Source organism: Tachypleus tridentatus, chromosome 1, assembly GCF_004210375.1.
Source record: "Tachypleus tridentatus isolate NWPU-2018 chromosome 1, ASM421037v1, whole genome shotgun sequence".
Classification (NCBI taxonomy): Eukaryota; Metazoa; Arthropoda; class Merostomata; order Xiphosura; family Limulidae; genus Tachypleus; species Tachypleus tridentatus.
Genome location: NC_134825.1, coordinates 66729993 through 66748045, shown reverse-complemented (window position 1 = coordinate 66748045; position 18053 = coordinate 66729993). Strand labels below are relative to the sequence as shown.

The window sequence follows — 18053 nt, the reverse complement described above, 5'->3', positions numbered from 1 at the left end:
GAGATTGACTGTAACATTTTAACCCCTACAACTGGAAGAGCGAAGCCGATAAGTGATTGGATTTGAGCCCACGAACCGAAATTTGTGAATTAAACTCTCCAACCACTGGGCTTTGATAAGCTGAGAGTACCTAAAATTTCATAAATTAACATATTTTTATTTTGTCCTGCTACTTTTAGTATGTTAAGGATATTCGTAACATTAAACTAGACTGCTGTACAAATATTGGTAATATTATATAGGATTTCTTTATGAATGTTTATGTTATTATACTGGCTTGTCTTACATGTGTTGGGCCCGGCATGGCCAAGCGCGTTAAGGCGTGCGACTCGTAATCTGAGGGTCGCGGGTTCGCATCCGCGTCGCGCCAAACATGCTCGCTCTCCCAGCCATGGGGGCGTTATAATGTGACGGTCAATCCCACTATTCGTTGGTAAAAGAGTAGCCCAAGAGTTGGCGGTGGGTGGTGATGACTAGCTGCCTTCCCTCTGGCCTTACACTGCTAAATTAGGGACGGCTAGCACAGATAGCCCTCGAGTAGCTTTGTGCGAAATTCCAAAACAACAACTTAGATGTGTTCGTGTTATTATACTGGCTTGCCTTACATGAGTTCGTGATACTATACTGGATTGCCCTTATATTGAACACTTGGAGTCAAATAAGTTTCCTCAAAAGAGCTAAGAGCCGCACAGTATTTACCTTTCCTTCGTGGTTACGGATTTAATATACTAAATTAAAATCATTTTCTTTGGAGTTTGAAACCGATTCCACTATTGAATGTTGATTTCTCACATTCACAAAAAACATTTACAGAACCGGCAATGATAACACATTCTAATGTTAACATAGGAAATGAACAAAGAAAAAACAACAACAGAAAAATAACGGCTATTTAAATGAAACTTACATTTTAGGAACAGTTTAACGCGAATTAAAACTTCAAGCTCGTAATAATAATCTTATACTAATCATATGTTCGTTTACTCTTAACCACAAAGCTACAAAATGGCCTATGGGTGCTGTGTTTACCGCACTGATCAAACCTAGAACTGTACCTTTATTAGTTCTCAAGTTTACGAATAAGTTACAAGGGAGAGCTTTTTATTATAGAAAAATATGACATGAAGTGGTATTACTTAAAAAGGAGAATAAATAGAAATCTGATTACACCCGAAAAACACATATATATTTATATTTCACGAGTTTGATTAAAATACTCTATACATGAAACTTAATATATGTACATTATTCTGTAATGAAACTATTATTTTTAAAGCACACATTTATCAGAAAGATGTTTTTAGTTTTTCAACCATAAATCTACAATGAAACAAACTTAAATTGCACTCGTCTGCTGTAAGTCCTTGTTGAGAAGGCTTAAGTAGTAGTACCCTTATTTACTGAGCCAGTTGTATCTACCTAGCACAAACATCATGCTGAGAGCCTAAGCAGAAATAATGCACTTTTTATGCCGTGTGATAAGAGAAAATGCTGTTCATGTATATTTGTGTGATGGTCCTAAAAAAAACACTGATATGAGTAAACATAAAAACTTAAAAAGAAACGAACTACGTTTTTTTACACGACTCACATCTATTTGTTAGAAGGAGTACAACATTATATCCATGTTACATGTTTGAATAATTAATTAAAAATTTGTTTTCTAACATCAGTTTGATAACATGTCAATAAAAAAACATTACGGAAAGTCACGATTAGTTAACTTGCAAGTCTTATCGTGTCCATAATTCTCATCCGCGACAAGGTTTACGAAATATTGGGAATTTTGGCATTCTATTATACAGTGTTTAGGTTTACAGCGATTTCAATAAGCGTCTATTGAGAAACGAACTTTTTCCGTTACAACGTTGCTTAGCAACACTTCTTTCAGGCATTATTGTGTATACAATGTTATAGACGTACATTGCCACGAATTCTTGAGTTGTCATTGTTTTCATGTCGTATATTCGAAGAACGTGTGGAAATTGTATTCGTTGAACCGCTTAATAGTTGTACGGAACAAAGGTTATTATAAAAATGAAATTGTTATGTAATTTCAATGGAAATAAAAGATTTATTGTATTGATCCACAAATACAGATTAAAATAATCATGACAACAGTTTCCTGTAATTTTGAGACTAGTTGTAAATTTCTTGAATAATTTTAATGCTAGTAACTAACAGCCCAAATTTATCAATATACATGTTTGTGGTTTGGTTTGAATTTCGCGCAAAGCTACAAGAGGGCTATCTGCGCTAGCCGTCCCTAATTTAGCAGTGTAAGACCAGAGGGAAGGCAACTAGTCATCACCAAAGTTTACCATCTTTACTAATCGGTGACCAAAAAATGATAAGTAACAATGGAATGAATGGGGAAAAATAATTTAGACACGTACCTAGAGAAAGTTAGAGAAATATAAATTAAAACTGAAAGAGAAGTATAATCCTATATTAAACATTAACAGTAAAAAGAGGTAAAAATTGAATGACTTAGAACCGCTACCTGAACGTTATGGTAACTTAATAGGAGGCTCGACAAGGCCAGGTGAGTAGGACGTTCGAATCGCAGTCTGTGGGCCGCGGGTTCGAATCTTCATCTTACCAAACATTCTCCTCCCTTCACCCATGGGGATGTTATAATGTGACGGTAAATCTCTATATTCGTTGGTAAAACAGTAGCTCAAGAGTTGTGGTGGGTGGTGACTGGCTGCCTTCCTTTTAGCCTTTCACTGCTAAATAAGGAACGGCTAGTGCAGGTAGCTTTCGTGTATCTATGCCCAAAATTCAAACTAAACTTAATAAAAAATAATTAATAAATCAGACATTGTGTTAAACGATAAACATATTGATGGGATTGACTTGCAACCGAAACATTTTCGAAAAAAAGAAGTTTTTATTACGGAAGTGTCAACATGTTTGAACAAAATCAAGAACATTAATAAAGTTGGTATCATTAGAACTGAGTGTAAACAGTTTGTATAAAATGTTAAAGTCAATTTGAAGAAAAATGAAAATGCCCACGTTTTAAAGTCGTTAAACGATCGGGACATTGCAATCGGTGGTCATATGGTCATTCAAAATAAAAAGGATTATTTGAAGACTGTTTAGGAGTTGCTTGATGAAAATATCTATGAAAAGATTGAAATCAATCCCATTTATAAACTTAATAAATTGATTGAGGAAACGTTAAAAACTGTATACGTTTAGCTCCTCCAGAGAAAAAATGTTTAATTCAAAATTTTTTTGTAGATGGCCCAGCATGATCAAATGGTTAAGGCGCTCGACTCGTAATCTGAGGGTTGCGGGTTCGATTCCCCGTCGCCTCAAACATGCTCTCCCTTACAATCATGGGGGCGTTATAATATGCGGGCAATCCCACTATTCGTTGGCAAAAGAGTAGGCTAAAAGGTGGCGGTGGGTGGTGATGACTAGCTGCCTTCCCTCTAGTCTTACACTGCTAAATTAGGGACGGCTAGCGCAGATAGCCCTCGTGTAGCTTAGCGCGAAATTAGAAAAACGAACAAACTTTTATAGATATGTTTTACCAAAAGTTCACAAGACAGGAGATTCACACAGACCCATAGTATCAAATACAGTTCATCTTTGTACAACGTAGCGAAATTCTCAATTGTTGATTCTTGAGTGATAAAAATATTTATACCATTAAATATTCTGTAGAATTTAAACACAAATTAGTAAGACGAATCTAAGTAATTATGATATATTTGTATCTTTTGATATTGTATCATTATTCACGAAAGTACCTATTGATAAAGGTGTTAATTGTTTTGGAGACAAACTATGGGTGAATAATGTGCCAGCCATTGAAATTTTCGGACACGATAAATTTAAACTAAACGTGTATGAAAAAAAAAATCACTTTACAGACTAAAAGTTTAGCTATGAATTCTCTATTATCTCCTATTTATAAATTTGAAACTGATGGCTTACAGAATATTAAACTTAAACTATAAATATAGATTAGGTATATGATGTTGCTTTCGTCGTAGTGTGGCGACATGGTGAAAAAACATGCTAGATTTTGCTAATTACTTAACTTTTCTTGAATCCGCTATTCAATTTACTTATGAAGTTGAAGAAAATAATAATTTACTGTTTTTGGATGTACTAGTTAAGAAAAACAAAAATAATTTAGAAACTACGGTCTATCGTAAACGTTTTTGTTTTTTTTAATACTATGCTGCCACACGCGAAAAATCATGCTATACAAAGTCACAGAAAAATGTCAGCTTTTTACTTTTATGTTTAGGGGTCCTTTAAGTTATGTTCTAATCCAGAAGAATTAAAAATGAAGTGTTATTAATCAAATATGTAGCATTAGATAAAGTTTTTCGCCTCATAGTGAAAATTTAACAAAATAAGAAATGATGATTAAAAAGAAATAAAATACAGATTTGATAAAATAAATAAAAAATGTTGTTTTTTACCATAGTTTTACCATACTTCATACGTTTAGCATACCAAATTTTTCGTACATTTAAAAACAAAAAATATCATTCCAATTTATAGACCACTGAATAAAACTAAAGATGAAATCAAACTTATGGATAAAACGATTGCTAATAAAAATTGAATGTGAATGTGGCGGTGTGTATGTTGGTGAAACTAGAATAAATTTAAAATTTAGAATAAAGAAACATAAGATAAGTGTTGAAAAACAAAAGTAAACGTTCTGTACTTGTTGAACATGTAAATTATATTGGTCATGTGATCCAGTGAAGAAAATTGTGTTATTTTGGCTCCGAATGATATCATGACTTAAAACATTAAGAGAAACACCATAGAAATAATGAAACTGTGAGAATTTCAACTTAAATAAGGATGAAGAATGAGAAAATCAGAAAGCAACCAGATGGCATGATCTATTATTTTAATGTGTAAACTAGTAGTCATATGTCACATGACCATGCTTCGTGTTTTGTACTTACATGTCGTACACCATTAGTTTTTCACACTCCTGAGGATGACGTAAGCTACGATGAAACATGTATTATACAACGTTGATCGTTTGGGTATTATATTAAAGAGAAGATAGTTATTCAGAAATTCTTGCTCTGAAAATCTAAATTTGAACTTACACATTATCAGAAAATACTTCAAATATTCCACATCAAAGTTAATTAGACGAGTGTCTTTTATCCAATTTTGCGTATAGTTTGACGTAACAGTACCTGTACAGTCATACTAACTATGCCCTACAAATAGCAGAAAGTGAACTCTCTTTATTGGATGTAGATCCTTTTTGGAATCTGGGAGGGTCAAGATGATGCTACCACCTCTTATTCCCACCTGCTCTAGTAACATGATGAACATTCCATAAATAAGGGCGTTGTTTTCGCTTGATGTTATTAGCATGATTACAAAACCTCTATCGGAGCCATGTCCATTATGTTGAATGTTTGTCATTTGCTTTGGTAACACTCTGCTTTATTTGATATATTATCAGCCTTGCATACCACAAACAGTGCTTACTCATTTTCTAATATCTCTAGTATGTATTGACATAAATGCCCTTTTAATATATTGCATACATACAACACAAATGATATGTTAAGTATGTCTAGCAGCAGGTGGCTGTTTGCTATACTTAGAGCGCATATTTAGGGCTAAGAGGTAGTTAGCCTCATTTTCATCATGTATGATACAACAATCGAGTGAGCATAATAATCTCTTTTTGCTTAAGCCTCCCCCCCTGAAAGTAAACAAAAAATCTATTCAGAAGCCTGTCACAGAGTGTTTGTATATTTGCTTAGTTATGTAACACGTGTGAATTTGTTTTGCGTGGGACTTTACATACATTAGGAAAGACAGAGTTTTGTAATGTTTACAGTTTAGTTTTGGTCTGCGCTACGTTAATCCATGCTCGGCAGCCATACTTGATTACCAGCCATATATACATACTGTTTGTAGATTTTTATTATACTTTTTAGCGACGTGCTTGTATTCTTCTCAGACAGAATTCTAGCCTGATTCACTTGCTTCCAGATTTTGATTGTGATTCTGTTTATGCGTGTTTGCCATTTTAGTTTTGTATCATAGGCCGAAATATTGTAACAGTATGGAGAAAGGTTCCACGGAGATAATTTCAGGATTATTTTTAAGGAGCTTACTAAACTTTGCAAGCACTAGCACTTATGGTTTTAATATATTAATTTATATACTTTTCATTTGGCAATATTATGTTGTTTCGTTTGAGGTGGGTTGTACGTTTGTGGCTGCTACGTCATCCGTGAATTGAGAAGTGTAACATAAACTTTTATTGGACAGTAGCATGTCACTTACATTCGTTATGACGAGTAGGGGTATAACTACCTCTCCTTGAGGTACTCAGGAGTATAGTACTCTGAGTAAGTGCCCTCAACATTTACTCGACATTTTCGATTACCTAATAAGATTGATAACCAGTGAATAATATCTTGCAGTAGTTCCATCTGTAACATCCGGGACTTTAGATATGAGTGCCACATTTTATCAAAAGCCTTCTCTAGATCGAGCAAGTAGACGACCGTACATTCTTTTTTTATATACATACAAATTACTTGTTTTGAATTTCGCGCAAAACTACTCGAGGACTATCTGCGCTAGCCGAGCACCTAGTAGTAGTGACAAACTAGAAGGAAGGCAACTAGTCAACGCCACTCACCGTTTACTTTTGGGCTACCCTTTTATAAAGGAATAGTGGAACTGGCTGTCACATTATAACGCATCCGCTAATAAAAAGACGAGTATCTTTGGTGGAGGGACTTCAAACCCTCGAGTCGCAGATTATGAGTCGAATGCTTCAACCACCAGCCCTTATATAGGTTAAACTTTTCGATGTAACTTTCTTTAAGGACGAGAACAAGCTTCTAATTAATAATAACAAAACAGTTTTACTACAGTAAATTAGATCAGAGTGTAATACATTCTGCCTTTAACAAAAAATCTGTTAGAAATAGAATAAACAACGCAACCCAAATATCAGTATCTTTTATATCAAAGTCACATGAGCCATCTGCTGTGTTCACCAAGCCCTATATTTTAGCGTTGTAAACTTGAAAACTTATCGCTGTCCCACTCCTCTGGAGGGGGTAATACAAACGCGAAATTCTAAACCTTGTTTGATGTGTGTCTATTCAGCTTTACATTCAGCCTCTATTGGATAAATAAAAAACAGGATTTCTGTCTAGGTGCATGTTTGTGGAGTGTCTGAATACTTCTATGGATAAACACAACAGGAATGAGCGTATTTGAGGAGTGTCTAAATACTACTATGAATAAACACAACAGGAGTAAGGGGAAGCGATAGAGCTTCCAAATTAAACATCTTTTCATTTTACTGTTAACAAGATTTATTTTATTCTAAAAATTTGCTCTTGTCACGCTACGCTTTAGGGCGTCACTGTAAGGTCACTAACCAAGTCGTCGTACGCCTTATTTTGTAGAGGGACACTCACTGTGTTAAATTAATACCTGTATAGTAATATTCCACACAATAATTAACGCACATTTCATCACACATGCTTCTCGATTAATGCTTCATAATAGTAATAACTGCTTCCACATATTATGTTAGTCTAAAAGAAATACATTTACTTTATCTAAACTTAATAACACTACATCACTCTTTCAATGTTTAGGTTACTGTTCAACTACTTGACTGGTCTACAAACAAAATAACTTTAAGATTCTCTCCAGTGATATAGCAGGATCTTTTTTTTTTCCAGACAGCGTTTTATGATAATATGATATTTAATGTAAAAGAGGAACTACTTTACACACGCACTTCAAAATACATGCAGTCGTAGGCACCCTACACTCAGCACACAAAGTACAAAAATAATAAGAACAACGTGTGTAATACAAGTAATTAATGAACATTAACCCAACATTAATATGACAAGGACAACAAAAAACACAACTTCGGGTAGTTTGACGAATAACTTATAAGAGCAAGATCAATCATTCAAAATATTTGTTTATGACAAAAGTAGCGCCACCTTCCATCGAACGTCAGTAGATCTAATTCAAGAATGTAATAATTGATTGAAAATCATTGCAAAGTAATAAAGCTGTATTATAGACAGTAGCTAGAAAAGAATTAATGAGTGGCATCATCTGTTGAGGACGAACTTTATGGTAACAACAGAATGGGAAAGTACTTGTAGTGGACTACAACAAAAGAATTGGCTACTGAGCACTTTCAAAGAAATATGGAGTACCAAAATCTACAATTACAAGAATATTTAAGAAGTACCGCAGAACAAATTCATCTGAAGTGCTTGAAAGAAGTGAATGTTTAAAACAAGTCGGGGTACGGGATGAGAAGGCGTTTTAACAATGTAGGAGCTGGAAGCATTCCTGAGACTTAAAAGCGAACGAATGTAGCCATGTATTAAAATATCTTACACCCTGTGTAATGATACCATGTGCTTGTAGGCCGTTTGACAGAAAGAAGACTGGCTCTCAAACATTACAGAGAACTAAGGCATTCGGATAAATAAACTCTGTAATTGTTGAATAAATTGAAGGAAAAAATTCCTGAAACGGTCTTGGCAATAAACAATTCTAAATATAATAGAAATGACTCGAACTGATCTGAAAAAAATCTGCATTCAAGCTTTGGTTATCCAATCTGACTGAGTTGAAGGGAATGTGGCATTCAGGTTGAGCTCAGATTAATGACCTGGTTGAGAATAATCATAAACGTCAGTTTAAATTTAATCAAAATAAAGTCATGCTAGTTTCTTCAGTTGAAAGTAAACTAATGACGTGTAGTTTTAGTAAAGCTATTATTTTAACATCACTGTAAAATGTATATTAATTGTATGTTGATTCAATTGATAACACAGATATAACGAACGTTGATTATGAGAAAAATCCACCAAATACGTTATTATTTTTTGAAGCGACTGGAAGTAAAATATCTGTCCTTTTAGATTTCTACATGACTTATTGATATGATCTACATTACAATGTTGTTGACTAAGTTATTTCAAACTTTCAGGCTAAATTTTCTTTGCAACTTTCATGCTGAAACTGCACTGACGCTGCACGGCCTTGCTATAAAGAACCGGTATTCTCTGTCCTTAAGAAAACTTTACTTACAGCTGTGTGAGCAAGAGCTGCTCTCTCTTCTCAGATTGAATCAATTATTCTTGAGTGGGCGCCACCTTCTTTTTGTAATATATTTACAAACTGTGATAGTTACATTTTCTGAACTTTCACGTTATACTCTAAACAAATCTTACAAAAAGTCACTGTTTATTCTTTACTTAGTTGAACTTTTGTGTTGCAATTTTGATAAAAATATAAACACGAAATAATAGCTGGAAATCTTATTAAACTACTTTTCTAAAATCGTTTTTACTTATTTTACTACTGGTCGCTTATATTGATATTATCATCACCCCTTTTAGTTTTGTTACACGTCGAAAATCATGACACGCCATACAAATTGATTTTGAATTTTTACCTTTTCATCGAATTCTAAAACACAAATTAAAACAAAAAGTGATTCCGCTTGATTTAACCACTGTTCAATTCATTGAATATCGTATTACTAAAAAGTGGATAGTTCAATTAATTATTTATTAGAAATTTAAAGGGTATTTTTGTATTAAACATTGCTTTGGTTTGAATTTCACGCAAAGTTACTCGAGGACCATCTCCACTAGCAGTCCCTAATTTAGCAGTGTAAGACTAGAGGGAAAGCAGCTAGTTATTACCATCCACCGCCAACTCTTGGGCTACTCCTTAATCAACAAATAATGGGATTGACCGTCACATTATAACGCTTTCACGACTGAAAGGGCGAGCATGTTTGGTGTGATTCGAACCCGCGACACTCGGAGTGCCTTAACCAACTAGCCATGCCAGGCCAATATTAAACATAATCATAATGATATTTCTTTCATGGATAAGTTTTATTATTCTGGTATTATACTGACAGGATAGTTTTCTTCTTTAAAACGGTGTCAAGAAAGTAAATACGTAAATGCTTTAGTTTTTTTTCATTTTTCTAAATAAAAAATTCAACAATGTTTAATTCGTGCTAATTTTTTAAATCTTTGAAATTAATATTTTTGACGCTCTAGCTTCGTTAGTTTAGGATTTGCTTAATATCTTTGTTTTCAATCGTCTTACTTGTGGAGTTATGAACAATTAGTATAAACTTTCCTATATTTCTGAAGACATGAAGATTAGGACCTCAAAGATCCTTCTCCATTTACAAGGCACATGCTTCAGTCAACTAACTAACGTCTCGAATGACGTCACTCTTTGCTTTCACTTCACTGGCTATTAGGAAAGGAATACGACAAGACGCTTAATTTATACCGACATGCTTTTAAGGCTCAAACTCCGTTTAATGCAAAGCGTTCTTGTAGGAAGTAGCGACTTTTAGGTGCCACTCTTAAAATATCTTAATGACTTTCCCATGAATGATTTGTTTGTTTGTAATCAAGCACGAAGGGCTATCTGTTTCCCTTTATATCAATAAATAACATAATTTTTAGGTATTTATTGAACAAATAAATACAAAACTTGTTTGCTTGTTTTGTAACTGTTTTGGTTTCTGATGTTTTATATCGTAAGAGTAGGCCTGGGTTATACAAATAAAAAGCAACTGATCGCTAGTTTAAGGTGTATGAAGTCTTGACTGAAACTTTGACTAGTGACATCGATTTCTCGTTTTGACTTAATACAAACATCCTATCGCTCCCTAAAGATGAGAATACTCTAAATCCTGCACGTATTTCCCAACATTGGTACATACTTAATACAAATATTATAACAAAGTAAATTAAATGCAGTGTACTACATGAACATATCCATCTACTCTGTAAGGAATCATTGTTATTTTTCCTTATTCTATAATCAAGGTTTATCAAAGCACGTAACCATATCCATACAGTCGTGGTTAAATAAAAACGATTATATTACCCTAGATTATCAAACATCTAGATGTTGAATGCTTTTTCTTAATTTTTGTTCGTAGACTAAGCATTCTATTCACAGTGAAAGAAATTCAGTGCAGAAGGTTTTCAGGCTTAGTTTGTAACAAGCATGGAAAGTACCAGAAGCGAGCGCCCATTTTTAGAAATGAAGGAGAAGGAATATTCTGCTAAAGATCTTCTTAAAGAAATCATTTGCCCAACAAGTTGGTTTATCATTGTTATGGGATTGGATAACACCATATATCAACATGGTGACAATGAATAATGAAAACTTTGTCACAGAAAAAGACCAGATACCCTCAAATAGATAATATTCAAAACTGCTACAGAGTTAATTGATAGATACATTTAAATGAATGTCTATACTACAGATATAAGTCTGATGTCCGTAAGTGGCCAGTGAATGCATTTGCTTAAATTTCTACCCAGTTTTAAAGAAAAGATGAACAGACTATCAAAGACGATTAAAACCCTCGAAACTTCAATGAGCTATGATTTGATTTGCATACTAAAGAAAAGAAACGAGCAGCAGAGCTTCCAGAAGTTCGGAAAAAAATGCTCGAGGAGAACCACCTCGTATTGAGGGTAATGTCCAAGGAAAATGGAAGATGTTTCCAATCTTAATGCAGCTAGCGTGTGTACGAAAAGATGGAGACAGAGGAAATGGAACAGGAAAATCAGGAAGCATTGCACTTGTAGATTAGTCTTTTCCAGCTTCTGAGGCCGATAGTTTAGATTCTTCAATGGAAACTAGATCAGTTTATCGAATATGTGTATCCGTTGTTTATCTGCCAGAGGCATTTACATACATTGTATATGGTAAAGTTACCAGTTTAAAGCATATGAAAGAAGATAAAAAAATCGGAAATGAGCACATCTGGAGCTGTTACAGCCTCTAGAATGTAATAAAGTGAAGAGACAAGCTCAAACTAAAAATATTATGGTACCAGTTTTATATTTTTCCTTTTTGTTCTACATATTTTAATAATAAAACCAACAAATATATGGATTTTTTTGGTATCTGTGGGCGGTAAGATCAGTAGATAAGACACAATTATATATTTAAGGTGACTAATGGAATTTTACATCATTATTTTAGTAAATTAGTTAAAATTTTCACTTCTAGCGACAGTGCTTAAATATGACTTCAAAATGTATCCTCTCCTTTTTGTCTATGTACGTTGTATGTTACTAGACTTTTTGTACAATTCATAGCTACACGTAATAGGAAGGCTTAGCTTCCCAAGTTGTTATATAGAACACAATTTTATGTCTTTATACTTCGCATAGAACATCAGGAAACCTGTTCACTTATGATTATTATTATTTATTTATCCTGTTTATATTTGTTTCCTTCTTTCTGTAGATATACATGTTTATGTATGTAACAATTCGTTCAAGATGTTGTTTCATATACTGGATGGTCTTAGGGTGACTGTGTATCTCTCATATAAGACCTCACAGTCGAAACTCATAACAGATCTCAAGAAGGTTTATAGACCAATCAGAGGTTTAATCATATAACTGTACAGAGGGCTAAGATTTTTATAAATAAAAGTGCTCTATACAGTATCGTACAGCATAATACATAACAATAACATATTAGAATCTGGAATATTTGTAAGAGTTGTATTAAACTAAAATATATCTATTAAGAAGTATAATGTGAACATAAAATCTATTGGTAAGCATGATTTTAAAGTGTGACGAAATCATGAAATGTAATGAGCAGTGTTATACTGGTGTATAATACGAGCATCAAATTTATAGTTCATTAACAAAGTGAGAACAAAGTTTAATAAGTAACGTTCTGAAACATGGTGAGAACAAAGTTTAATCAGTAATGTGCTCAGTTATGGTGAGAACAAAATAAAATTATCTAGTAACACGTTAAAGTATGGAGAAAATAAAAAGGTTATTTAGTAACATGTCGAAGTATGGAGAAAATAAAAAAGGTTATTTAGTAACACGTTGAAGTATGGAGAAAATAAAAAGGTTATTTAGTAACATGTTGAAGTATGGAGAAAATAAAAAAAGGTTATTTAGTAACATGTTGAAGTATGGAGAAAATAAAGTTTTTCAATAATGTGCTGATGTATGGGTAGAAATGAAACTAATTCAGTTACATGCTGCAGAATAGTTAGAACGTAAAGTCTTGGTCAGAAATGCATACTACATTGTAACAAATAAGTTCATTATTGTTAAGATAGAATAGAAATACACTTATAGCTGTCAAACGGAAAAATGTAAGTTATATTCAGTATAACATCAAATTATTATAAATAGCGTCTGTAACTTTATATCAGTTCATATTAAACTTTCAGTGCTTGAATGGTCCTCCACGTACTTTAATAACGTCTGCAAGGCAATGTGGCATGCTGTCATTGAGATTGCTGGTGTAATCCACCTTGATTCCACTCCAACATGTCACTAGAATACGCTAAAACTTCGGTATCGTAGCTGGTTCAGGGTCGTGGTTACCAACTTTTTGGCTCATATCTGCCATATTTCAATGGCATTATAATCTAGAGACTTTGCTGGCCACAGCATTCTTGTAACATCTTCCTGGTTGAGACAATCCTGTACAATACGCACATTGTGGGAAGTGGCAGTGTTATCCTGAAACACAAAATTATCATTAAACCTTGCCCGAGCATGTGATAGAAATCTCAACTCCATGTGATGCTTGTAGGAGACGTCACTGATGTCTCCCTGAAGGATATGAAGAGCATTTTTCCACCGTGATTAATAAACTGCCCAAACATGCATCACACCACCTCCTGTATGTTCCCTGTGGAAGAAACAGTCTTTATATATCTCTTCTCCTGGCAAACGACAAACACAATTCTACCAACGGCTTTAACAAGCCGGAAACTGGACTCATCCGAAAGGATATGTCGCCAGTGTCTTAAATGTACGTTGACATGTAGTCTTGCCCAAGTAACATGGTAAAAGCTGTGAATTCTGGCTAATATCGGTTTACAGACCTCTCTTCTTGCAAATACAATCTTGTTTGGTCAGTTTCTTATTCACTGTTCTTCTGAAATTATTCTAATGAATGTGTCATGCCATTTCTGTCGTAAGGTTTTGCAAGATTTCTTTCAATCTTGACTTGTTAACCTGATCATAATACGGTCATCTGGAGCAGTAGTTTTTCGGCGTCTATCAGTAGAATTTCCTGGAACAACGTTTCCTTTAGTCCGATAACGTTTTAGGATTCTGGATACAGTACACGAGGGATACCATACTGTTCTGGCAATATCCGTTTGTTTAATACCATTTCTGGATAGATGAACAATTTGAAGTCCTATAACTTCTAGCACGTGACAAGTTATGACTCTACACCAAATACAGATAAAATGTCTGAACAAAGCTTCGATATGTTTCTAAACAGGTTATACCAAACATACACACTTGTTTACATAACAAGAGTGTATGTGTGTTTAGAAGAAGCGATGCTTAAAACAACTTATGCAGACAAGAATAACATGTTTCTCCAATCGTATGCTGCTATTACTCAGGCACTTATTCAATTACTCCACAGTATAAACATATATAATAATAAAATTAAAGAAAAAGTAGCAGAGATGACGAATCTACAGTAATGTCTCTTTAGGGATTATGTTAAATTAAACATAAGCTTTAGATAACTGATACAGAAGAGTGAGCCTCACTTACAAACAAAAGATAAAACTTATTTTATATTTAACTACGGTTTGAAAACGTATTTAGAGAAAGAACAAAATATTTGGGCGTCAGACATCACAAACAACTTCAATTATAAAATATTTATATACAATATACAAAAGAGACTAAAATCTCTTGTTGAACATTTACTTAGATATGGATTGCCAATAAACTGCGACATCTTAATCTAACCCCTACAAGACAGAGAATAACAAACTTTACACTAAACCAATGCTTTAGCATAAATACTTAATAAATTAACCATCTCACCAAGCTTTAGTATGATGCAAAGCTTACAAGTCTCCTCACCATACTACAGCGTCAATACTGAATAACTTTATATTTTCATTCCGCTTTAATATGACATAAAACACACAACAACCTTTGTTTCCTCACCATACTACAGTGTCAATACTGAATAACTTTATATTTTCATTACGCTTTAATATGACATAAAACACACAACAACCTTTGTTTCCTCACCATACTACAGTGTCAATATTAAATAACTATATTTTTGTTACGCTTTAATACAACACAAAGCTTACAACAAACTTTGTCTCCTCATCAAATCACAGTGTGATTTCAACAAGAAGTTTTGCGTTTTATCGTTATCCAATGTGGAACTGAACAATAAATCTCATTAATTTATCAGTACAATCTTCAACAAACCAGCAGTGTTATATAATTTCTGTGAAAAATACAAAATTATTACTTTATTATTTCCATCTTGTTCATCAAAGGTAAAGCTTTCATTCTTCACCTTTCGGGTTTTTATAGACATAATATATACTTTTATATATAATTAATGTATTAGCTAAAATTAAAAGTAATTACATTTCACGAGACGTACAACAGAACTGTCATGTTTTCTCGATTATGCGACATACTGTAAAATAAAAATACCTAGGTGTTTTAGTTTGTCAGTACGTGTTTTGGAAACCAACTATATTTAAAAACCTTGCCATATGTGACACGTTAAAAGGCTTAAGTGTTTCTATTTGGTAGTGCACTATGTCCAGGGAACCGGTTATAGTTAAAGATCTTACAATATCTGATATGTTTAGAAGGATTACGTTTCTGAGTCTGGCAGTACGTTATGTTCACAAAACCGATTATATTTAAAATACCTTACAATATCTGAAACGTTAAAGGCTTAGATTTCTGAAATTGTGATAATATTATTTTCAGGAAATCATTTATATTTAAAGAACTTAGAGTATCTGAGATGTTAAGGTGTTTAGATTCTAGTTGGCACCCGAGTTCAGAACTTACCTAAGCATGTTACATCAACGATGGACAAACAACGTTGTAACGGTCGTCTGCCCTCTCCTGGACAAGACGTTGTTTTCTTTCGGGAAAGAATTCTCCACAAGGTCGTTAAATTTTCACCCATCGTCGTTCGCCCTGCGTAGACTAACGGGAAAAAAAAACATTTGTTTAAATCCATTCCAAATTCACATTAGTTGGCTTTATTTATCTATGTAATTAAAAATAGAAAAGTCGAAAATAATACAATAGTGTAGTGAGTGTTAGTAACATTGAGGATTTAAGCACGAGGAAATATGAATAATAATGAGTACACCTGTAGACAATGATTGTTGTTAGAGTTTATATTATAGTACAAATATTACCAGTAGTCTTTAGAAGATAATGTAGTTATGATGATACATCAAAACTAGTGAACTACTATATAGTTAAAGATATATTAGCTGAGTGGTAGACAGTTCTTTACTAATATACTACTGTTAATATATAGTTTAAAATATCTCTTACCGTTAATAACCTTCAACTGTAGCTCCACACTCCACAATAACCTGCTACGCGCTCATCTGATCATGCAGTCAGAAACAAGTAGACAAGTGACAGATTAAACACTTTACGAATGTTTTAAACGAAAAACCTGACCCTGTAAGTTTTTTGGAGGTTATTGTCCATAAGTTGACAACAAAACCAATAAAAATCAATACACACGTTATTTGGCTAGAAGGAAAAACTAAAACAAAAAGAATCTCGTTAAAGGCTCGAGATGAGAACTAACTTCCTTTTCGTGTAATTGCAACTCTTGATATTCCAGCCTAATTTTCCCGCCCTGCATTAAACCTAGAAACTAACGTGTAACGTTCTCTGCACTGCGCCCAGTTGGTCTAGTGGCGTGTTTTCGTTCTTTCGTGACGCTTGCGTGTTATTCGATCCAATAACAATAGTAAAGAGGTAAAACGATATGGAAGGTTCACGATTTATCTACTGCACGTGCGTATTCTTTTCGCATACATCGATGGATCATGAGAGAATGAATTCAATTCTGTTTTCGATAATTAAATAACAAAAATAATAAATTTCAACTGTTTTTATCTTTAGCAAACAGAAAACATTTCATATTATTGATAAAATTATACTTTCAATCAACAGCTCTTAACAAAATTGTTTTTCAATAATTTGTTTTACGTCTACTTACATTAATGAAATTAAAAACTACGAACGTTATCATCAAAGGCTGTACACTATCATGAGTTGTCAAGCTTCATATAAATTTGTGTTGCTAGAGCAAATTTAGAGAAAAAAACGTATATTTTGGGCGTCATTTGTAAGAAAATAAAATCCAGTAAACAAAAGCAATACTTTTTCTGATAGTTATTTAATGTTCTTCAACGCGTGTAGTAAATTCATAAAATCTTTGAAAAGTTGGGGATGTGTGTAAAAATTATCGTTTTTCATACGGTTTAATCTGTTTTTATTATCGAGGACTATACTTGATAAGATAGATGGCGCTATAATTGGCAACTTACCAAGTAAACTTATCGTTCAGTTACATGAAAGGATATCTGATAAAACATTGCGAAAATCTAAGTCTGATCTGAACTAGTGAGATGGTTGTTTCTATTCTTCCTTCCTGCTAATATATATAAACATTGGTAATACTCTCTTTGTCCATTGAGACTAACTAAAAACTAGACAAGACCGTAAATATGAAGATGAAATTATATCTTGAATTATTGTTTAACCTCTACTTTTTATTAAACGTCTCTTTTTCTTCCACTTTCTATATATACATGTATATGTGTGTGTGTTTGGTTTTGTGTGTACGTAAAAATGATTTTGTTTGAAGCGCTGTGTAGTGTAAGGGATAAAACTAATTATAAATTACAGTTCCTTTGCAATTTCAAACCTTTTATCCCAAGCGCTCCCCCAGTGGCACAGTGGCATGTCTGCGGAGCTACACCGCTAGAATCCGGGTTTCAATACCCGTTGTTTGCATAGCACAGATAGCTCATTGTGTAGCATTGTGCTTAATTACAAACAAACTCTCCTAAACAGGGTTATATTTCTTTCGGAACTCTTATCCAGTTTTTTTCATTTTCTATTTATTTGACTGGTGCACGGAACGCCTGTAAATATATCATTTCT

General features: G+C 33.6%; 1 protein-coding gene across 2 annotated transcripts in view; it reads right to left on the bottom strand.

Moving 5' to 3' along the window:
• LOC143250949 (high affinity cationic amino acid transporter 1-like) overlaps nucleotides 1-16832 on the bottom strand; it is a 45290-nt gene extending 28458 nt beyond the window's left edge. The window contains exons 1-2 of one of the 2 annotated variants that reach the window (XM_076502189.1): nucleotides 16422-16832; nucleotides 15921-16061 (exon numbers count right to left, since the gene is read on the bottom strand). In XM_076502189.1, the coding sequence (XP_076358304.1) occupies nucleotides 15921-16041 (121 nt within the window). In that variant the 5' untranslated portion in view covers nucleotides 16042-16061; nucleotides 16422-16832. The remainder of the gene's footprint in view (nucleotides 1-15920; nucleotides 16062-16421) is intronic. The other variant, XM_076502180.1, reaches the window with a different exon arrangement.
• Nucleotides 16833-18053: the final 1221 nt, after the last annotated feature.